The 24,570-nt window shown below is 39.5% G+C and overlaps 2 protein-coding genes and 1 pseudogene across 2 annotated transcripts; all 3 read left to right on the top strand.

Moving 5' to 3' along the window:
• The first annotated feature begins 1,528 nt into the window (after positions 1-1,528).
• LOC103438383 (UDP-glucose flavonoid 3-O-glucosyltransferase 7-like) lies at positions 1,529-3,257 on the top strand. Its single transcript, XM_008376933.4, has one exon. It carries the CDS (start codon positions 1,651-1,653, stop codon positions 3,073-3,075), a length of 1,425 nt encoding a protein of 474 aa, XP_008375155.1. The 5' UTR covers positions 1,529-1,650; the 3' UTR covers positions 3,076-3,257.
• Positions 3,258-14,163: 10,906 nt separating this feature from the next.
• LOC114825729 (UDP-glucose flavonoid 3-O-glucosyltransferase 7-like) lies at positions 14,164-15,599 on the top strand (annotated as a pseudogene).
• Positions 15,600-22,763: 7,164 nt separating this feature from the next.
• Positions 22,764-24,458, top strand: LOC103438385 (UDP-glucose flavonoid 3-O-glucosyltransferase 7-like). Its single transcript, XM_008376935.4, has one exon. It carries the CDS (start codon positions 22,888-22,890, stop codon positions 24,319-24,321), a length of 1,434 nt encoding a protein of 477 aa, XP_008375157.2. The 5' UTR covers positions 22,764-22,887; the 3' UTR covers positions 24,322-24,458.
• The last annotated feature ends 112 nt before the right edge of the window (positions 24,459-24,570 follow it).

A 24,570-nucleotide genomic window follows, 5' to 3' on the forward strand; every position in this document is an offset into this window, starting at 1 on the left:
TAATTACTTATCGGAATTTAAATATTTTTAGATTAAAACGTTCATAAAAAAATTAGGATAATCCACATAAATTCTATTTTCAAAAAAGTTACCTAAAAAAAATTAGGTTATAATTATTATTAAAAAATCTTGGGCTATATGCTAAAAAAAAATATCTCGGGCTAAAATTTTAAACCATAACCATTTGAGGAAAAAAACAATTTCTGGGTTATGACTTAAAATTTTATGACTTAACTTTTTAAGTTTTATCATCAAGAGTTGGAGATAGTCTTATACTTCGTTAGACCCTCGTGGGCTAAGCAGTAAACGTGCTAAGGAGGAATATTACCTTGTCACTCACAACATAGGTGACAGTGACACCCCTGCGGAGCCGACGTGCTCTCTGCACCTCATGTGATGGATTCACCCAAAACATGAAAATGGGTTGGTGGGCTCAGCAGGCTCATCAAAGCCTAATTGTTCTCAACAAGTCCAGATGGACTAGCGGATTTAGCCCAACAAGGCTCAACATGTAAAGATCCAACAAGACTCCCCATGTTTTTGAAGAGTATTCTGTACACCGAGTTGACAATTTTTTATATGACCCGTTAATATGATAAGTAAACGATATAAAAATAATAGGTTTCGGATCAACACAATAACTAATCGGGTCACACAATAAAAATCTATTAATAATGGATTCTTAACAAGTTTACATAAAGATGACACACGAGTAACACGTTTCAACACGTTAAGAAAAAAATTATTTTAATAATTTTAATTTTTTAAACTACTAAAAATACTTGCTACAAAATACAATAAACGTAATGACACAGGCACTATAAATTGACTGTTTCAATTTGATTTCTTTTCTAGAAAAACAATAAACGTAATGACACAGGCACATCCTTCCATGAGTCCACCCATGAAAAATGAAATAGACATTTTTGTCACTATCTTAAATGGCATGTTTGAAAAAAAAAAAGTTATCCACATATTATAATAAATAGTTCTAAACAGCTTGAGTTCATTATTGAATTTGAAATTTTTTAAACCCGCTCAAGTTTGGCACATACAAAAAGCAAGTTAAGCTTAAATAGAGTGGTGCTATTCGGTTTGAGTCGACTCATTTACAATTCTATCCATTCGTTTTTATAAATAAGGAGTTTTAACGAAAAGCCCACGGTACTGTTCACTTTAACGAAAAATCACATTGTTACACTAAAAAGTCAAACCTGTTACTATTCATTTTACCCTTTATTTTGTCCTTATCATTAAAACTCAAAGTTTTTAAGCCATGTTAATTAGTTTTCCTTTATAAATATAGCACTAAGGCTTGTTTTATTTATTTTTTTATTATTAGTCGATTTTCATGTTTAAGAATTCAATCACCAGAGATACTAACCTTAATAGACTTAATCACCGAATACCTTGGTATAGAATTCAAACTCTAATGCGACCAAAATGATGTACGTATGCAATGACATAACGAACACCATATGGTTCAAAACTTCAAAGCCAGCCCAGAACATGAATTTTTTAAAAAATAAACAAATCCTTAAATCCCAAGTCTCAATGTAATATATTGAATCTTTCACCTCCTTGTTTAGTATCAACTCTCTTCATCACCATCCATTGTTGGAGCTGCTTTGTGCATTCTGTCAAGTCCCCATGGAAACTAAATCCCACGAGCAGCTTCACATTTTCTTCTTCCCATATATGGCTCAAGGCCACTTCATACCCCTTATAAACATGGCCAAACTATTTGCTTCTCGTGGTGAAAAATCCACCCTAATAACCACCCCTCTCAATGCACCTCTCTTTTCCAAAGAAATCCAAAGCAGCAAGAAGTTGGGATTTGACGTTGAAATTTTTGTCATCAAGTTCCCAACTGAGGAAGTAGGGTTGCCTCAAGGATGTGAAAATGCTAACCTAGCTACCACCCGTGAGATGAAGGAAAAGTTCATCAAAGCCACCTTCCTTCTTCAACCACAAATTGAGCAGATTTTAGACGAACACCGCCCTCATTGCCTTGTTGCAGACGTTTTCTTTCCTTGGGCAACTGATGTTGCTGCCAAGTTTGGTGTTCCAAGGATCATATTTCATGGCATCGGTTTTTTCGCTATGTGTGCATCTCTTAGTGTGGCGTTGTACGAGCCTCACGCGAAGCTGTCTTCTGATTCAGAAGTTTTTACTATTCCTAATTTTCCAGTTGAGATCAAGCTGACAAGAAGCCAAGTGCCGACTTTTCCCAAGCATAGTTCTGAATTCACCAAGTTGTTTAAAGAGGCGAGGGAGATCGAGGAAAAGAGCTATGGGTTCATTGTTAACAGCTTTTATGAACTTGAACCGGCTTTTGCAGATCATTACAGGACAGTGTTTGGGAGGAAGGCATGGCATATAGGCCCGCTTTCGTCAGTCAATAAGGCAGCAGATGACGAAGCCTCCCTTGATCAGCACGAGTGCTTGAATTGGCTTAATTCTAAGAAACCCAATTCAGTTGTTTACATATGTTTCGGAAGTACAACCAATTTCATTGACTCTCAGCTCCTAGAAATTGCAGCGGGGCTTGAGGCTTCTGGGCAGGAGTTCATTTGGGTTGTGAAGAGAGAAAAGAATGATAAAGAAGAGTGGCTCCCCGAAGGGTTTGAGAAGAGAATGGAAGGTAAAGGACTAATTATAAGAGGTTGGGCTCCGCAAGTGCCGATTCTTGAGCACCAAGCAATCGGAGCCTTCGTGACTCATTGTGGGTGGAACTCTATCCTTGAAGGAGTGTCTGCTGGGGTGCCAATGATCACATGGCCCGTGTCGGCTGAGCAGTTTTACAATGAGAAGTTGGTGACTGAGGTACTGAAAACCGGGGTTGCTGTTGGTGTTAAACAATGGGGTACAGTTCTAGATGTGAAGGAAGACAGTGTGAAGAAGGAAACCGTAGAAAAGGCTGTAAATCAAGTGATGGTGAGTGAAGAAGCAGAGGGAATGATGGGCAGAGCCAGGGTACTTAGAGAAATGGCAACGAGGGCTGTTGAAGAAGGTGGTTCATCTTTCTCAGATTTAACTTCTCTAATTCAGGAATTGGGGTCCCTTGGGGCATGAACTACTTTCTGCCAAAATTCCATCACTTTTTGCGTTTGTATGTGTTTTTTTTTTTTTTTTGGGCATCTATGCGGAAAACTTCGAATTAATAGCAAATGAAAGAAAAAGAGTATATTTTTTTTTATACAAACGATATTGTGGTAGGGAAATCAAATTCAAAGAATATTATCATAGATTCATAACATGGTGGATTAATTCCATAAGTCAAAGTATGTTTTCTCCTAAAAAATCAAAGCAAAAAATGATCCAAACGAATCATTTCTTCAAGACTGAAAGTAAATACTATGTTTTTATAAGCTCCACCAGCCTTTCCCGTCCCAAATTAGGGTGGAAGAAATTAAAAAAAAAAATCATTGATGTAAAAAGATTTAGACTACAAAATTTCAAAGATCAATTTTGTCAAATTTGATAGACTAAATTATTGTATCCCATGACATTGTGAGGTTAAGCCCACCATCTCTCTTTAGTGTAGATAATATCGTTTGTTTAAAAAATAAAATAATTGTATCCCATGGAAAATAGAAGTCTAAAAACATTTTTTTTAAGCTCAGTATGCTTGTCTATCAAGTTACAAGTACTGATATATACCAACTCTATCATCCAGTTTCTTCGGTTAATCTTTTGAAGGTTGTTTACTAATTTGTTTGAAATCGGGTTAAGAGTGATGATGATTTCATATAAGTTGCTTACAAATTCAATCATGAATTGGAATAGAAATCAATTGATTACTAAACTATCCTTGGTCTAAATAAATTATTTTAAGTGATAATTAAGAAAATTGTTGTGGTATGAATTTACTGAGGGAAAAGAGAGGGAAAAGTGATTGTAGTACTAGATTGTCGTGACCCAGTAGAGAGAAAAGTGATTTACACCTTGTCTGGAGTATTGACCTTGTCAGGGGATTCCAACAGGGCAAGGAAGGCCTATGTCTGGGTGTCATGTTCGGCAGTGTCATATTCCTACTCTGTTGGGACTACGGACCGACCAGTGAAGACGGAAAGATTATTGGGATAGCCTATTGTGTTCAACGAAGAAGATGGGTTTGGAGTCCTGCAACCCTATGATGACTCCCTGGGCATCTCGACCGAGATCGCCAATTGTGAGGTCACTCGGGTATTCATCAACAATGGTAGATCGACGAACATGATTTTTCTCTCCTCGTTTGATCATCTAGGGGTCAATCGGGATCTCTTGTGGAGGAATGTGGCTCCACTTGTAGCTTTCAAAGATAGTTTGATACACCCAATTGGGGAGATGAGATGAATGTCACTCTATCCATTGGGAGCCACCTCAAGAGAGCAAGCCTGATGACCAGATTTATAATTGTAGATTGCCCCTCATCCTACAATGTGATACTAAGACGACCATTTCTTACGGAAATGGCTGTCACAATCAACTCGAGGATGCTAGTGATGAAGTTTCCGACTCCGATAGGGGTAGGAACTGTCATAGGTGATCAAACATCGGCGAGAGTATGTTATGCCTCAGTAGTAAAGGTAAAGACCAAAGTGGCGACCGAGCATTTTGTGAGAACGCTCGGAGGATCACCTGCACCAGGCCCCAGTAGTTGTTGAACGATCCGACTGCTTTACCGAGTCGGACGCTCGACCCCGAAGTACTACCCTGGCAATGAAAGCGCGGTGATTTGCAGGGGAAGACCCAGTTTGAAGCGTGCAAGTTCGAGCAGTTAGGAATACTTATCAATAACAAAACTTTACAAGTAAAGATTCTCACTAGCCTGTATGGAGAATAACACCCCAGGAGGAGGGACAAATCCTTAAAGGAAGTTCCAGAGATTTTTTTGTGGCGACCATGATATGATACTAAGTGCTCGGAATAGGGGACGACACAGCTTTCCATTATTCCACCCATAAAAAAATGATAAAAATGAAATATATATTTATGTGGCTATCTTCAAGGGAGGAGGATTTTCTCCCCTCCTAATCTCTCTCTCTTTCCATCCCTTCCTATTTGAACGGTTACGGTTTAGCTACGTCAACATCTTATATTGATTTTTTTATAGAGACAATAAGACAAAAAACAATGTGAGAGGAGAGGAGAGAATCCTACTCCATCTTCAAGTGGCATGTTTGGAAAAAGTTTATTACAATGTTTATGTTTTCTATATTCTATTATTAAAATGTACTATCAAGAAAATTTTATTTAAAAGAAAGACCATATTAACATATTATAATAAATAGTTCGAAACAGATTGAGTTCACTATTGAATTTGAACTTTTTTTACACTTGCTCAAGCTTGGCACGTACGAGAAGCAAGTTAAACTTAAACATAATGGTGCTTTTCGGTTTGAGTCAACTCATTTACAATTCTATATCCATTCGACTTTATCAAATATAGGACTAAAGCTTGTTTTATTTATTTATTATTAGTCGATTTTCATGCTGCGTCGTTTAAGAATTCAATCACCAGAGATACAAACTTTTAATAGATCTTAATCACCAAATACCTTGGTAATCTTCTTTTTAGGGAAATATAAGGGCTTAAATTAAAGAGCTAGGGTGGCTACGATAGAACCCGACAATGAGTTTACGAAGGCTTCGAGTAGTGTGGGAGAGGCTAATCACTAGACTGCTCTGGAATAGGTGAATCGTTGTGTCATTTTGGGGTACGGTCAGTTCACCGGGAGGATCACCCTCCCAATTCGAAGTTTTTTCCTGTAAGTTTCAACCTTGTTGACTATGACAACAGTCACGACTATAAATAAATTCGTGACTATGGCAGGACGGTACGCTCTACTCATGTCACATCACCATTCCTAGATAAGGGCAATGGAATGAGAAATTTATGATTGAGACGGGAACATGGGTGATACACCACGTGTTTTTATGTAACTAGTGAATTTTTTTATTTTTTAAGTTATTAACTTTTTAACACATATGTTATACCATATATTGGGCCTCAGTATTTGGACTTCATCACTTAGCCCATGATTCATGTAAGAGGGGAGGAAACCCTTATTCTATAAAAGGGCTCCCTCACACTCACTAAGGGGGGATAAGGGAAACAGACAGAGGGGAAAGGGGAGAGTAAACAAAATAGCAAAGAGAGCAAACACTGCCTCTATTAGACCTGTAAATGGGTCAGGTTTATCGGGTTTGGATCATGTTTAATCTAACCCATTAAGTTAACAGGTCACCCGAACCTAACCCGTTAAGCTAACGGGTCATCCGTTTCACACCCGTTAACATCCGTTAACAATTATTATTATTATTATTATTTTTTTTGCATAGAATTTATTTTTTGTTGTTAAGACTTTACTGAAATTACTAAAACATCCTCAACTAACGAGTGCTAACGGGTTGACCCAAAGTGACCCGTTATTTAACGGGTTCACCCGTTAGCGACCCGACTCGTTAAGCATCCACCTAAATACTAATATTAATGGGTCGGGTCCAAAATGCCAGGTCTAGCGACTATAGCCTCCATGTATATTCAACATTCATTTACATAGTGAAACGGAATCAACACCAGTGTGGACGTAGCCTCAACTTGAGGTGGACCACGATATATCTTTGTGTTCTTGTGCGTTTGTGTGATTCATGGTCGAATTTACGTTGGTCCAAGATCGACCCGATTTTGTGCATCAACATTTGACGCCATTAGTGGGAAACGACACGAAAAACTATGTCGATTCTCTCTACTTTTTTCATCTCACCATCGTGAAACCCTCACAACCTCCACCGTGAATCTGTAGAAACCCAAGAACCAAACACTTGCACAATCACTGCAAAACCCATGTCTTCCGCTCCAGCTCCCGGTCACTGTAGCAGCGATGGAAACACAACAGAAACTCGCTCTTTTAATCAAAGGTATTTTGCTTCCCTCAACATAAGGTTATTCTTTCTTTTATGAATTGCAGACTAACCATTCCACAATTTTTTGCTTGTTGATTATTATGGTGTATTTTTTTGTTTTATTTTTGTGTGTAGCCATCACCACTCAACCTAGAGACGCCAGCGCTGAAAACTGGCCGAAGGCATTTCTCTAAAACTGCCGCATAACCAATGCCTGGAAAACCAACAAAGAAGCTAAGTCTTCTTCTAATTCACCAACTTGTTTATTATTTCATATTTTATTATTATGTTTGTCACATGAGTGCGGCACTCATAAAACTTTCACTAATATATATATATATATATATATATATATATATATATATATATATATATATATATAGGTTGTGTGCCCTATTGTCATTATAATAAGGTTACATGATTACTTTTATGTGCTTATTATGTCGGGTCACTTTGCCTTAGATTCTTACTTTTACTATTTTATTATTATTATTGTTTGTGATGTTTATCATTACTTTGATCACTACCATAAAACGTGGCAAAGTCTGTACATCCACTACACCATTTACATTATTGAATTGTTTTATCACATCACATACCATTATCATTCCTATCATTATTTTATTATTAAGTGATATTTATCACATGATCATTATCAACAACGTGTCAAAGCACATCACACAGTTTTATTATTTAAAGTTGTGGTGATGTATCACTGGCTCCTGCACACTGCATAATACATATATGTGTGTTTAAATATTTTATTATAATGATGATAGTCTTTCGGCACATCACTATTCCTTTTCCATGTGACATAATCGGACATCACATCCCTTCATTTTGTGGTATTCACCTCATAATTATCACATGTATTGGCTCATATTTCACTACCCACATCACACATATTTATATAGCCGGTTACTTGTGCAAATATTTATTCATTGCCTAGTGATTCAGTGATTGCCTTTTAACTATGTCACTTGTGCAACATGTGATTTATCACACAATTTAATAAATTATTTATTTGTAGTAGGCACATGGTACAATATTTTGCCTTGCCAAACTATGTCAATTTGATTTATTCATTATACGTTCATACTTATACTGTCATTTATTGTCAGGAATTATTGAGCAGCTAGCTCTATTGATCAACATTCTCATTGATTAAAGAAGCCTACCAACTTATAAACTGATGAGCCACATTCTTATAGTGACAAAGATTTAGTCTGAATAGTAATCTCTTGTCTGACCAGACACCCACTTGCTCGGACACTGGCTCATTTGGACACCTATATGTTTGGACACCCGCGAGCTTGGACACCCATTAGTTCGGGCACTTACGAGACTGGACACCCTTAAGCTCGAACCCCGACTCACGACCTCAATTTGTGGACCCAACTCACGGACTCTACGGATGGCCCCGACTCAAAGGCCCGACTTGTGGACCCAACTCACGGACCCTACGGATGGCCTCGACTCAAAGACCCGACCTGTGGACCCAATCCGCGAACCCGCCACATAGATCCAATATGCGAACCCGACAAGCGGACTCGAGTCATGTTGAGAGTTAACTCATATTGAGTACAGGCTGACGTTGAGTGCATACTCGCAACGAGGAACGCCACGAGCCAAGCTACCATGCAACGAGCACCGCCTCCAGCTGAGCAACTGCCTCGCCACGAGCATTGCCTCTAGCCAAGCAACCTCGCAACGTGTGATACCTCTAGCTGAGTATTACTTTACGTTAAGCATTGCCTCATGCCAAGTACTGGTTCAGAACAACATCTAGTCACTTTGGCCCGCACACGGATTAAATTTGAAGTCTTCAGCCAAAAGATTCACCCGACACATAGACCCATATACAAACCTAACAAGCGGATCAGAATCATGTCGAGAATTAACTCATAATGAGCTCACGTTGATGTCGAGTGCATACTCTCAATGAAGAATGCCACAAGCCGAGTCGCCTTGCAACGAGCACCGCCTCCAGCCGAACAATCGCCTCGCTGTGAACATTGCCTCTAGCCAAGCAGCCTCGCAATGTGTGCTACCTCTAGTTGAGTATTGCTTCACATTAAGCACCGTCTCATGTCGAGTACTAGTTCTGGACGACATTTAATCACTTCGGCCCGCACATGGATTGGATTTGAAGTCTCCAGCCAAAAGACTCTCTTGACTGAAGACTTGGGGGATTCCTGTTATACCATATATTGGGCCTCAATATTTGGGCTTAATCACTTAGCCCATGATTCACCTACAAAAGCTTCACCTACAAAGCTTCAACAAATGGAGGGCAACTACATATGCCAAAAGCTTCATACACTCTTGATCAAGATAGTGTGAAGCAAAATCAATTCATGGTACCCAACAAAGCTTCAACACAAAAACTTCATCACAAAAGCTTCACCAACAAAAGCTTCAACAAATGGAGGGCAACTACAAATGCCAAAAACTTCACACACTCTTGATCAAGATAGTGTGAAGCAAAATCAATTTATGGTGTCAACAAAGCTTCACCACAAAGCTTCACCTACAAAGCTTCAACCTTCAAAGCTTCACTACAAAGCTTCAATACAAAAGTTTCAACTTCAAAGCTTCACCTACAAAGCTTCAACATCAAAGCTTCACCTACAAAGCTTCAACTCCAAAGCTTCACCTACAAAAGCTTCAACTCCAAAGCTTCACCTACAAAGCTTCAACATAAAAGCTTCAACTTCAAAGCTTCACCTACAAAGCTTCAACATCAAAGCTTCACCTACAAAAGTTTCAACTCCAAAGCTTCACCTACAAAGCTTCAATACAAAAGCTTCAATACAAAGCTTCAACTCCAAAGCTTCACCTTCAAAGCTTCAACACCAAAGCTTCACCTTCAAAGCTTCAACACCAAAGCTTCACCTACAAAACTTTAATATATATATATATTTTCGAAAATTCGAAAAAAAAATATCAAAAATTCAAAAATTCAAAAATTCAAAAAAATTCGAAAATTCGAAAATTCGAAAATTCGAAAATTAAAAAAAAAAAAAAAAAAAAAAAAAAAGAGCTTAGGCTTACTCTTCTTTGGGCCTAACAACTTTCATAACAAATGTACATGAAAGAGGAGTTTTGAGCTACCACTTAGAAAGGAAAATGATGAAGTTTTGTTACTTTGGAAACTTGGCTACTAGTAAGACACCTCATTAGTCAACTCCATCGACCGGAGACTTGAGGGACTCCTACCATATGCTACTACACCTCGATACTTGGAAGTTTCATGACTACTCAGTGACTTGGATCTTTCAAGTCTCCAACCGAGAAGTTTTCCTCACTTGAGAAATTAAGGGAGCACTACCTCAACCTACATGCTTCACTCACAAAGCTTTAACATACAAGCTTCAACAAAAGAAAAAATTCAAAGAACATAGTGAAGGAGGCCTTGGTGTATTTAACACAATACGTTGAAATGAAGCAAAGCTTATTTATTGATATCTCCGATAAGTTACAAATATGTACATATACATGAATCAAAATAAACAAACAAGAGAGAGCCTTCACAAAGGTTGTTCATGAGAAGTCTCAGCAGTCGGTAGAGCCTTAGAAAGAGGAGGCATCAGAGGGTGATCATTCGAAGCCTCAGTACTGGGATCCCAGAAGGAGGAGGCACTGAAAGTTGATCATTTGAAGCTTCATTACGCGGTACAACCCCAGAAGACGAAGGCAATAAATGCCTTTGGAACAAACCCACAAACCTCTGATGATCAAGTAAAATATGACCATCAGATTCCTGCAGCTGGTCAAGCTTCATCTTCATGTTTGTAGCATAGTCATGTGCAAGCCTGTGCAATTGTTTATTCTCATGCTTGAGCCCTCTGATATCTTGTTTGACATTTATCACTTCAGCCGTCAATGATTCAACTTGGCAGGTTTGAGCAAATAGGCGTTGGGCCATATTAGACACAGAACCTGCACACTGAACACTAAAAGCCAGAGAATCCTTAACAGCCAACTCATCAGACCGTTTGGAAAATAGTCTGTTATCTCTGGGAGTGAGAAGGTTCATGACCATCACCGCAGCAGTCATATCATTCTTCATCACATAGTCTCTAATGGTAAGATGACCAGTAGGAGATAAGAAGGATGGGCACCATATGTTGTCTTGATGAGACATGGCTGCCTTTTCACCAAAGTTCAAGTCAAAACGACGGTCGGATGGGCCAGACATTTTCAGAAATGATGAAGCAAAAATGAGACCAATAAATCTCTGAAGTACAAAAATTAGGGGAAAATTCCTACAAACAATAACTCTCTGAACGTACTTCTTGCACACAATTGATGCCCCTATAAAAGAAAGGGCAACATGACCGTTTGCAAAAATCGAAGAGACACCACTCTTCGGATTTCGAGAAGTGGATTTTTCTGAGTAAAATATGTTGACAATCTCCACACGTAACATCTGCTCCTCGGGTACCACAGATAACTTGGCCAAAAATCTTTGACAATGTTTAGACATATAAATTTTGAAGGTCCAGCTACCCTACCATTACCCACAAGGGTAAAGGAACAACACTACTGCTTGATAACTGGAAAGTCCATATGTGTGTCAACCTCCGTGCTCCGTGGCAAGGCAGACTGGCAAAAATGCCCAACCCTTACTCACATCGAGAAAACACTCCCAACAGGATTACTTGCTAAAAAATTGAAGAGGCACCGCTCCCCAAATCTCAAGAGCCAGACTCCCACCAGGATTGCTTTCTCAAAAATCGAAGAGGCACCGCTATCCGAATTTCGAGAGCCAAACTCCCACCAGGATTGCTTTCTCAAAAATCTAAGAGGCACCGCTATCCGAATCTCGAGAGCCAAACTCCTACCAGGATTGCTTTCTTAAAAATCAAAGAGGCACCGCTCTCCAAATCTCGAGAGCCAAACTCCCACCAGGATCGCTTTTTCAAAAATCGAAGAGGCACCGCTCTCCGAATCTCGAGAGCCAGACTTCCACCAGGATTGCTTTCTAAAAAATCGAAGAGGCACCGCTATCCGAATTTCGAGAGCCAGACTCTCACCAGGATTGCTTTGTCAAAAATCGAAGAGGCACCGCTTTCTGAATCTCGAGAGCTAGATCCCTAACAGGATTGCTTGTTCGAAAACCGAAGAGGCACCGCTCTCCAAACTTCGAGAGCCAGATTTCCTTGGATAAAATTTGTCTGCAATCTTCACACGCAACATCAGCTTTCCAGATACCATAGACCACTTTTTCAAAGTGCTTTGACAAAGTTAAAACACATGAAGCTTGCAACTCCCACTACATTGTTATGACCAAGAAAGGTAAAGGAATAACATTACTACTTGTTGTTGGGGAAACTTCCATATATGTCGACCTCCATCCTCTACGGACAGGCAAACCTGCAAAAATGCTCAACCCTTCCTCATATCTGAGAGGGCACTCCCAACGAAGCCTCTCGAAATACTCAGCTTTCTTCTCTCCCCAATAATACCTCTGCAAACCAGCCACACCAGCGCAAGAGTATCTCATATCATCAGGGTCAAAAGCAAGAGTATCCCATATCATGGTTTTTCCCTGTCTTTTCCTTTGCCCTTGTTCTTACCTGAAAGACAAGGAGAAAGAGAGCAATCAGTCAGCACTTGGAATCAAGCTTCTAGTCAGGAACTGACTGCCTGGAACCCCTTGCTTGATTACTTACCTGGCATTGCTCTCGAGTACTCATCTTCAACATCTTGTGCTTCTAGAAAATATACCACATCTGCCTGAAGAACAGATAGGGCAAGTGAGAAGGATACAAGGAAGCATGTGAAGACAAGCGTAACAGAACACGTGCCGATTGATCTATTACTTTATCAACAACAAAAGTATCCCATATCATCAAGGTTGAATGCACTCTTGATTTGATGTACTTGTTTTGACCCTCAAATTCTTGAGTCGGCATTATACTTTGGAGGAAACCATAAAACCCTCTAGCCTAGTTCAAGAATAAGCATGTGGAAAGTTACTTCTTCAAAAGCAAAAGTATCTCATATCATCTCTTCTCCATGTCTTTTTCTTTGTCCTTGTTGATGTCTACAGAACAAGGAGAAGAAGAACAATCAGCCGGAACACGAGATCAATCTTTCGATCTGACTGACTGCTTGGAACTCTGATTGCTTACTTTGTCTGTCACCTCTTTCAGCAGATCTCCTCGCTTAGAGACTTGGGGGACTCCTACTATAGGGTTTGTATTGCGCTTGACAAAGCCCGAAACTACAAGTAAGCTTCAAGTGAATTTGATACATTACCTTGTGCATCTCCATCGGTTAAAGATACCACCCATAGATGGAGGAAAAGTACTTCCAGAGAAAATGCCACATCTACTTATGAGACAGATAAGGCAAGTAAAACGATACCACACTTCGGTACTTAGAAGTTTCGTGATTACTCAGCGGCTTGGATCTTGCAAGTCCTCAACCGAGGAGCTTCCCTCACTCGAGAACTTATGGGAGCACTGCTTGTACCATACTTGACCAATCCAGAAACTATCAAGCACCGGTCAATGTTATACCGTTAAAGACCCATAAGAGTTTTCCTCCAACCAGGAGGCCAATCACAGCGCAACACGTGTCAACACCAAGAGACCAATCATAGGGCGACACATGTCAACATCAAAGGCCAATCACGGCATGACACATGTCAAGGCCAGAACAAAGCTAGAAACTCTCTTCTATAAAAGGAGATCATTCTCCCACAATAATCCCTAATGTCATTTGTACTAAATCATTCACTAGTACTCACTAAAGGAGAGCTTGAACCTATGTACTTGTATAAACCCTTCACAATTAATAAGAACTCCTCTATTTCGTGGACGTAGCCAATCTGGGTGAACCACGTATATCTTGTGTTTGCTTCCATGTCTCTATCCATTTACATACTTATCCACACTAGTGATCGGAGCAATCTAGCGAAGGTCACAAACTTGACACTTTCTGTTGTACCAAAGTCCTCACTGATTTTGTGCATCAACAACATAAATCTCATAAGTTGTATAGTGACACGTGATGTACTACATGATGTACCAGTTACACTGAAAAATCTCTCAAATAGGACAGGTTCACCCAATAATTCAAACTCTAATGTGGACAAAATGGATCTACGTACGCAATGACATAACAAAGCCATTTTAGTCTTTGCCACTTGGCAGAACATGAATTTCAAAAAAAGAAACAAATCGTTAAATCCCAAGCCTCGAAGTAATATATTGAATCTTTCAGCTCAGTGGTTAGTATAAACTTTCTTCATCAATCATCACCATCCATTATTGGAGGTTGGAGCTGCTTTGTGCATTCTGTCAAGTCCTCATGGAAACTAAATCCCATAAGCAGCTTCACATTTTCTTTTTCTCATATATGGTTCAAGGCCACTTAATACCCCTTATAAACATTGCCAGACTATTTGCTTCTCGTGGTGTAAAATCCACCCTAATAGCCACCCCTCTCAATGCACATCTCTTTTCCAAGGCAATCCAAAGCAGCAAGAAATTGGGCTTTGAATGTCATCAAGTTCTCAACTGAGGAAGTAGGGTTGCCTCAAGGATGTAAAAATTGTAACTTAGTTACCACCTGGGAGATGAACAGAAAGTTCGTCAATGCTACTTTCCTTCTTCAACCACAAATTAAACAGATTTTAGACAAACACCGCCCTCATTGCCATGTTGCAGACACGTTCTTTCCTTGGGCAACAGATGTTGCTGCCAAGTTTGATATTCCCATGATCTTATTTCATGGCATTGGTTTTTTCGCTTTGTGTGCTTCTCTTAGTGTGGTGTTGTATGAGCTTCACGCGAAGCTGTCATCTGATTCAGAAGTTTTTACTATTCCAAATTTTCCAATGGAGATCAAGCTGACAAGAAGCCAAATGCCGACTTTTCCCAAGCAAAGTTCTAAATTCACTATGTTGTTTAAAAAGGCGATGGCGGGCGGGGAAACGAGCTATGGGTTCATTGTTAACAGCTTTTATGAATTTGAATCGGCCTTTGCAGATCATTACAGGACAATGATTGGGATGAGCAGATGACGAAGCCTCCATTGATTAGCAAAAGTGCTTGAATTGGCTTAATTATAAGAAACCCAATTCAGTTGTTTACATATGTTTCGGAAGTACAACCAATTTCATTGACTTTCAGCTCCTAGAAATTGCAGCGGGGCTTAAGGCTTCTGGGCAGGAGTTCATTTGGGTTGTGAAGAGAGAAAAGAATGATAAAGAAGAGTGGCTCATCGAAGGGTTTGAGGAGAGACTGGAAGGTAAAGGACTAATTATAAGAGGTTGGGCTCCGCAAGTGCCGGTTCTTGAGCACGAAGCAACCGGAGCCTTCGTGACTCACTGTGGGTGGAACTCCATCCTTGAAGGAGTGTCTGCTGGGGTGCCAATGATCACATGACCCGCATTGGCTGAGCAGTTTTACAATGAGAAGTTGGTGACTAAGATATTGAAAACTGGGGTTGCTGTTGGTGCAAAACAATGGGGAATGGGTACATTTCTGGATGTGAAGAAGGAAGCCAGTGTGAAGAGGGAAGCCATAGAAAAGGTTGTAAATCAAGTGATGGTGAGTGAAGAATGAGAGGGAATGAGAGGCAGAGCCAGGATGCTTAGAGAGATGGCAATGAGGGCTGTTGAAGAAGGTGGTTCGTTGATGAGTAGATTTTATATTATATATTTTACCCTAATCTTAGTATATTTTGGTTAATATTTTGGGAGAATTTTGATACTTTGAATTGTATTTTCAATATAGGACTTTCGACTTCATCTAGAGCAAAACAGGACCAAATGGATGAATTTTGGAGTAATTCCAGTTGGAGGACATTTGTGAGTCACTTAGCTTGATCGTATCAAACTTTGGGATTTTTCTACCAAGCGGTTATTTTCTGGCGATAAAATAAAGGAGCGATGTGCAGTGCTGGAAAATGACGTTTTTGGGCTTAAATTGCGTTTTTGGACCCCAAGATGACCTCGGATGGGTTCGTGGCCTTCTGGAGAAGTGTTCAGAATATTCCAAACATTAGATCCAGCCATATTGGGCCAGTTTTGGAGCAGCTTATGGGTCCAAAACGTGGCTGTTCAGATTTTAGGCGAATTTTACCATTTAATTTAGGGTTATGTTTCCTATTTTATTTAATTATTATTTTTAGTTTCCTAGTGGGAATAAAGAACCTGTTTTTAGGGTTTGTGTTGGGGGGGGGGGGGCTTGGCAGATTTATTGCTTGGTTGTCTACAATATTTTTGTACGCTTTATTTTAAGCAATTTTGGAGACAGAGAAAATTGCTAGGGTTTTGGAGATTTTCTACTTGAAGGTGTTTTCAATCCTTTTTCTTAATAATAAATAGTTTGAAATAGTTTGAAATAGTTTGAGTTCATTATTATAATAAATAGTTTGAAATAGTTTGCGTTCATTATTGAATTTGAACTTTTTTTTAACTCGCTTGAACTTGGCACGTACAAGAAGCAAGTTAAACGTAAACATAGTGGTGCTATTTAGTTTGAGTCGACTCATTTACAATTCTATATCCATTTGACTTTATCAAATATAGGACTAAGGCTTATTTTATTTATTTATTGTTAGTCGATTTTCATGTTGTATCGTTTAAGAATTCAATCACTAGAGATACAAACCTTTAAGGCCTCGTTTGACATACCGTATAAGGCACCAGATGGTATTAATACTACGAAGTACGGTGTTTGGTATCTGTTTGTATTAAATAATCACCGGATAAAACAATCTGGTCCCACCAATTTAATACAGCCTATACCCGCTTAGTTATCCTCTCCTATATGTTGGTATAATTAGTCGGGCGTCCACGTTTCTCCAACCCTATCTTCTCTAGCGCGTTGTGAACTCCTTATCAACCACAACCAAGGTACTGCTGCTCTTTCTCCCTCCCTCCATCCCAACCGCCAACAAAGGCTCCGGTGACAGAGGAGCCCAAGAAGGAAGAATAGCCAGCCGAAACCCAGGACTCCATAAGAGATTTCATATCGATTTCTTCATTTTCTCCAATTTTTTGCTTATGGGTTTTTATTGAATTTTTGATGTATATTTCATATATAAAACAGTTACAAGATCAAACATATATAGAAGAAGAAACAGGAAAGAAAATGGAGAACAAAAGGTAGAGGACAATGGCAGCTAAGCAAGCATAATGATGACCTCCACTCTCTCTAACTTAAGCCACTAACTAGCTTTACAATGATGAGGGAATATTATCACTTAACTATGCCTAAAGTAAACATTAAATAAGAGATACACCATGACTAAAACAAACAGCTAACACTAACACTAAGACTAACCGAAAGCTGCCGAAAGCTGAGCTGTTATCCATCAAAACTAGACAAAAGCTTGCATTATTCTTCCAACACTCCCTTTCAAGCTGGATCTAGGGGATCCCTTGAGCCAAGCTTGGACAGAATGCACAGAAACGGAACCGTAGGAAGAGATTTGGTAAAAATATCAGCCAACTGATCATGACTGCGAGTATAGTAGGTGGTTATGATTTTGGATTGAACCTGTGCTCGAATATAATGACAATCCACTTCAATATGCTTCGTTCTCTCGTGGAAGACTGGATTGGAAGCAATGTGCATGGCAGCTTGATTGTCACAGAACATAGACATAGGTTCATTACTGGGAAAGCCTAGATCCAACAGAGGCTTTTCAGCCAAATAAGTTCACACGCAATGGAGGCCATAGCTCGATACTCGGCCTCTGCACTGGATCGAGCTCTGACAGTTTGCTTCTTGCTGCGCCATGTTACCAAATTGCCACTTACAAAGGTGCAAAAACCTGTTGTTGACTTGCGATCAAGAGAATTCCCAGCCCAATCAGCATTTGTATATCCCATGATGGCAGTGCTATCATTTTTTGTCATAAGGAGTCCTCGACCAATAGACCCTTTTAGATAACGAAGAATTCTCTTCACAATTTGCATATGAGCTAATGTAGGAGCATGCATAAATTGACTCACAATACTCACGGCATAAGAGATATCAGGACGCGTGATTGTGAGATAAATAAGCTTTCCTACAAGTATTTGATACTTAGTAATATTAGAGAGAGCTTCACTGTGAGCACTAAGTTGTAGCTTGCTATCCAAAGGAGTACGTGTAGGTTTACTATCTATTAAGCCAGAGTCATTTAAAAGATCAAGAATGTATTTCCTTTGATTGAGAAGAGGCTTTCCTGTGAATTTGCAAGCTCAATACCTAGGAAATATTTGAGACGTCCCAAATCTTTGATTGCAAATTTGTTTTGAAGAGCGAGCTTGAGAGAGTGAATTTCTTCAGCATTGTCACCTGTCACAATAAGATCATCACCGTAGATTAAAACGATTACTTTTCCAACTAAGCCATCACGAACAAATAGTGAGGAATCAACACTAATTCTTTGAAAGCCAAACTCTTTAAGAATGGAGCTCAGTTTTGCATACCATGCACGTGGAGACTGTTTCAATCCATAAATGGATTTGTGCAGTTTACAAACCATGTCAGGGTCATCTGATTGAGGATGTCCGGGTGGCAGTTTCATGTACACTTCTTCCTCTAATTCCCCATGCAAAAAAGCATTCTTCACATCCATTTGATAAAGAGTTCAAGACTTATTTACGGCAACTGATAATAGAACCCTTATAGTGCTCATTTTAGCTACGGGAGCAAATGTTTCCTTGTAATCCAAGCCATAAGTCTACGTAAATCCACGAGCCACCAAACGAGCTTTATGCCTTTCAATCGTCCCATCTGAGTTGAACTTAGTCTTGTACACCCAATGGCTGCCAACTGATTTCTTCCTTTCGAGAAGTTTAACTACACTCCAGGTTCGGTTGTCATGAAGAGCTTGCAGTTCATCCCTCATCGCTTTTTGCCAAATTTCAAGTTCATTTGCTTCTTGAAATGTTTGTGGTTCATGAGTATTGTCCAAGGTACTAAGAAAAGAAGTATGAGAGGGGGAAAACTGCTTATAGGAAACAAAGTTTGTAAGAAGATACCTAAAAGTGTAGGTGACATAATCATGTATTCGAAGTGGAGGTTGTCGAACCTTATAGGGTTTCGACGAATTGAAACTTAAGGTTCAATATCTATGGTTTGAGATGAAGGTAGCTCATGCAATAGAGTTGGTGGGTTACGTGAAATGGGACTTTCTTGATAGAGATGAACACTAGGTAATGGAAACATGTCACTTAAAAACTCCCCCTGATCTAAATCACTTAGTTTCTTGGAGAAGTAGGGCATGTTTTCATCAAATCTCACATCCCTTGAAACCATTATTTTCTTTGTGATTGGATTGTAACACTTGTAGCCCTTTTGGGTAGATGAGTAACCAAAGAAAACACATTTGGTTGCTCGAGGATCCAGTTTGTCACGGTGGAGAGATTGGTTGTGAACAAAGCAAGTGGACCCAAAAACTCTCAAGTGTGAGAGATCATTCTGTCTGTCCTTCAACACTTCATATGGAGATTTGAAACTGAGTACTTTACTAGGCAATCTATTGATTAGGTAGGCAACTGTAAGTACTCCTTGTGACCAAAATTTCTTTGGCACATTCATATGAAACATGATTGATCTTGTCTTCTCAAGAAGGTCTCTATTCTTTTTCTCAGCAATCCCATTTTGTTGGGGTGTGCTAACACATGTTGTTTGGTGCAGTATGCCATGAATACTAAGATATTGAGACATGTTATGGGACACATATTCAGTGCCATTGTCGAATCTTAATATATGAATTTTTGATGCTAAATGAGTACCAACTAGTTTGTGAAAATCTTGAAAAACATTTGAAAGTTCACTCTTAAATTTCAAAAGATACAACCAAGTCATCCTTGTAAAATCATCAACAAAGGTTACAAAGTATTTATATCCATCAAAGGACTCTAGTATTGGACCCCAAATGTCTGAATGAATGATTTCGAAAGGATGGCTAGCTCTAGAAGTTGAAGAATCAAAAGGCAACCTAGAAAACTTAGACAAGTGACAAACATCACACTTTAACTTGTCCTTACATATTTTTGGAAACAAAAAAGGCATTACTTTATTAGAAGAATGTGCCAAACGTTGATGCCAAAGTTGTTGGTCTTGAAAAACACTTGAACTGACTTGAAAAAACTTGGGATTCTTAGTGTCTTTAGCCAAGTAGTAAAGCCCATTCAACAAGAAACCTTCACCAATCGTTCTCTTGGTGATGATATCCTGAAAAATGACATTGTGAGGGGAGAAAATGACTAGACAGTTTAGAGAATTGGTGATAGCTCCTACTGATAGAAGTTGAAAAGGAAAAGAAGGTATGTAAAGGGCTGCTGACTCTATGTGTTTTGACAATAAGTTGATTTTTCCTTTTCCTACAGCTGTGGCACCCTTCCCATTAGCTACTGACATTTCAGAAAAATTTGTCATTTTTGTAAAATCATGTAAGTTATTAATTTTATTTGTCATGTGATCCGTGGCTCTTGAGTCAATGATCCAATAATCATGTTCATTACTAGCATTTAGGGCAGTAGAGAATGCACTGAAAATACCTGGGATATCTTTCTGTGAAACATGGTCATGTTTAGCCAGAAAACCAGCAAAATTTCCAAGTAAAGTTGTGTGATTCTTCTCTTCAGCTACGAGAGCTTCATCTCTATTGTTAAGCACCTGTTTGCTGTGGAGATATGCTACAAAATCATTGATTAATGCAGCAGAATTGGTAGTGAAATTCACCATTCCTTCTGTCGACAAGGTAGTTGCATGGTTGGCCTTGTAGCTATTGTTGTTCAGATATTTTTGTGTACCCTTTATCTCTGGACCTTTTGTCTCCTTCAAGAACTTAGGCTTCAATTTCGGATGAAGAATCCAACATCTGTCTTTAATATGGCCAAGAGAATCACAGTAGCTGCACTTTAAATCTAGTCTTTTTCCCTTGTAAACTTTGCCTTCAGGACGTTTGTTGCTAGAGACATAAGCCCTAGTCTCAGAAACGCTGTCTTTAGTCTATTGATTCATGACTTTCCTCCTTACTTCTTCCCTTTGGATTATGGCACACACACCAGTGAAGGAAGGGAGTTCAGCATTCATTAAGATGTGACTTCTTAGGTCTTCGAACTCTGGACCTAAGCTTGCCAAGAGTTGAAAAATCTTGTCTTCTTCTGCTCTCTTGATCAACACAGTGGCTTCAGTGGTATGAGGACGATAAACATCGAGCTCATTCCACATGTTTGTAAGACTGCCAAGGTGTTGAACAAATGCTTTGCTTCCTTGTTGTAGACTTGCCAGATTCTTCTTAAGTTGGAAGACATGGGCAGCATTATTTTGATTTCCATACATCTCTTTTACTTGCTTCTAGAGATGCATGGATGACTCGGAATAACTGAAAATTTCAGCAATCCTTCGCTCCATTGAATTGAGCAACCAAGACATGACCAACTGATCTTTGCACAGCCACGACTCGTATGTAGAAAAAGTGACTACTGGAGCTTCAATAGCACCATTTACATAGCCAAGCTTTGATCTTCCTCCAAGTGCAAGAGATACTGCACGACTCCAGGGAAGGTAGTTGAATTCATTCAACAAAACAGAACTGAGATGTTGATTAGGATTGACCTCAATGTCAGAAAATGCTAAAGCATCCATCGAGCTTTCAGTTTCAGAGAGTTCTTCAGCCATCTTGGCTTAGAGCAAAAGAAACTTAGCGGAAACGATTACTAGAGTCATGAATTTAGAGTTCCTGCTCTGATACCATATTGAATTTTTAATGTATATTTCATATATAAAACAGTTACAAGATCAAACATATATAGAAGAAGAAACAGGAAAGAAAATGGAGGACAAAAGGTAGAGGACAATGGCAGCTAAGCAAGCATAATGATGACCTCCACTCTCTCTAACTTAAGCCATTAACTAGCTTTACAATGATGAGGGAATATTATCACTTAACTATGCCTAAAGTAAACATTAAATAAGAGATGCACCATGACTAAAACAAACAGCTAACAGTAGCACTAAGACTAGCCGAAAGCTGCCGAAAGCTGAGCTGTTATCCATCAAAACTAGACAAAAGCTTGCATTATTCTTCCAACAGTTTTCAATTATGGTGAAATCTGCACAAACAAGGTTCAAAACGACCTCTTCTGAGAATTATTCTGTCAATTTCTTTCCCCTTTTATTCATTTTCTAATACGCAAAGGTCTTTGGGTTGGCCCTTCTCTTTCCTCAAATCTTCACGTTCATCTTTCTCTTCATCCAAAGCTTTCATCTTCATGTCAATGCCACATCCCACCATTAAAAAATTCAAAACTTAAAATCTTTTCCATTTTTTTCAGTTTTAACTCTCTCAATTCTCGTATTTGGTTTCGCGGTTCGCGAAATTCAATCTGGTCCCCGACCATTGGGGCTCCGATATCCGGTCGTGGCTAGAGGCGTTCGCCGCCGAGAACCTGCTGCTGGAGGAGCTCCGGCTGAAGAGGATGACGGTGACTGATGAGAGTCTGGAGATGTTGGGTGTTTGTTTTGGTGGGTTCAAAGCTCTTTCGCTTGTCAGATGTGATGGGTTCAGTGCTGATGGAAATTGTTTTTCATAAAAATAATAACAATACGATTCATCTGGTACAATACTAAACATAGCATTAAATAGTCAATCTTTAGTCCGATATTACACCAAACGTCCAACTAATTTAATCAGTATTATCCGGTGATTATTTATCTTATCCGACTGAAATAGTTAGCACTGTCCGAGCTACCAAACGAAGCCTAATAGATCTTAATCACCAAATACCTTGATAAAGAATTCAAACTCTAATGTGGACAAAATGATCTACGTATGCAATGACATAACAAAGCCATTTTAGTCTTCGCCACTTTGCAGAAGATGAATTTAAAAAAATAAAGAAAAATCCCTAGTCTCAAAGTAATATATTGAATCCTTCGGCTCACTGGTTAGTATCGACTCTCTTCATCGATCATCACCATCCATCATTGGAGGTTGGAGCTGCTTTGTGCATTCTGTCAAGTCCTCATGGAAACTAAATCCCATAAGCAGCTTCACATTTTCTTCTTCCCATATATGGTTCAAGGCCACTTCGTACCCCTTATAAACATTGCCAGACTATTTGCTTCTCGTGGTGTTAAATCCACCCTAATAGCCACCCCTCTCAATGAACCTCTCTTTTCCAAGGCAATCCAAAGCAGCAAGAAATTAGGCTTTGATGTTGACATTCTTGTCATCAAGTTCCCAGCTGAGGAAGTAGGTTTGCCTCAAGGATGTGAAAATGCTAGCTTAGTTACCACCACGGAGATGAACGAAAAGTTCATCAAAGCCACCTTCCTTCTTCAACCACAAATTGAGCAGATTTTAGACAAACACCGCCCTCATTGCCTTGTTGCAGACACGTTCTTTCCTTGGGCAACGGAAGTTGCTGCCAAGTTTGATATTCCCAGGATCATATTTCATGGCATGGGTTTTTTCGCTTTGTGTGCTTCTCGTAGTGTGGCGTTGTATGAGCCTCACGCGAAGCTGTCATCTGATTCAGAAGTTTTTACTATTCCTAATTTTCCAGTTGAGATCAAGCTGACAAGAAGCCAAATGCCGACTGTTCCCAAGCAAAGTCCTGAAATCACCAAGTTGCTTAAAGAGGCGAGGGAGAGCGGGGAAAAGAGCTATGGGTTCATTGTTAACAGCTTTTATGAACTTGAACCGGCTTTTGCAGATCATTACAGGACAGTGTTTGGGAGGAAGGCATGGCATATAGGCCCGGTTTCGTCAGCCAATAAGGCAGCAGATGACGAAGCCACCCTTCATCAGCACGAGTGCTTGAATTGGCTTAATTCTAAGAAACCCAATTCAGTTGTTTACATATGTTTCGGAAGTATGACCAATTTCATTGACTCTCAGCTCCTAGAAATTGCAGCGGGGCTTGAGGCTTCTGGGCAGGAATTCATTTGGGTTGTGAAGAGAGAAAAGAATGATAAAGAAGAGTGGCTCCCCGAAGGGTTTGAGGAGAGAATGGAAGGTAAAGGACTAATTATAAGAGGTTGGGCTCCGCAAGTGCTGATTCTTGAGCACGAAGCAATCGGAGCCTTCGTGACTCACTGCGGGTGGAACTCCATCCTTGAAGGAGTGTCTGCTGGGGTGCCAATGATCACATGGCCCGCGTCGGCTGAGCAGTTTTACAATGAGAAGTTGGTGACTGAGGTACTGAAAACTGGGGTTGCTGTTGGTGCTAAACAATGGGGTGCAGGTACATTTCTGGATGTGAAGAAGGAAGCCAGTGTGAAGAGGGAAGCCATAGAAAAGGCTGTAAATCAAGTAATAGCGAGTGAAGAAGCAGAGGGAATGAAAGGCAGAGCCAGGGTGCTTAGAGAGATGGCAATGAGCGCTGTTGAAGAAGGTGGTTCGTCTTTCTCAGATTTAACTTCTCTAATTCAGGAATTGGGGTCCCTTGGAGCATGAACTACTTTCGACGGATTAAATCATTGTATACAATGGAAAATATAAATCTAAATACATATTTTTAAGCTCAGTAGACTTGTCTCCCAAGTCACAACTACTGATATATACCAACTCTATCAACCAGTTTCTTCAGTCAATCTTTTGCAGTGCTATTATTTCTCTTCTCCGTTATTCTCCATCTTCTACGCAAATTACAAATCTCTTACTACTTGAAATGGACGATAAAACCAACCAACCTCACATTTTTTT

The sequence above is a fragment of the Malus domestica genome, chromosome 07 (assembly GCF_042453785.1).
Source record: "Malus domestica chromosome 07, GDT2T_hap1".
NCBI classification, from domain to species: Eukaryota; Viridiplantae; Streptophyta; class Magnoliopsida; order Rosales; family Rosaceae; genus Malus; species Malus domestica.

Excerpts from the sequence above, each read along its gene's own strand:
- LOC103438383 (XM_008376933.4), top strand. The coding sequence starts at position 1,651 with ATGGAAACTAAATCCCACGAGCAGCTTCACATTTTCTTCTTCCCATAT.
- LOC103438385 (XM_008376935.4), top strand. The coding sequence starts at position 22,888 with ATGGAAACTAAATCCCATAAGCAGCTTCACATTTTCTTCTTCCCATAT.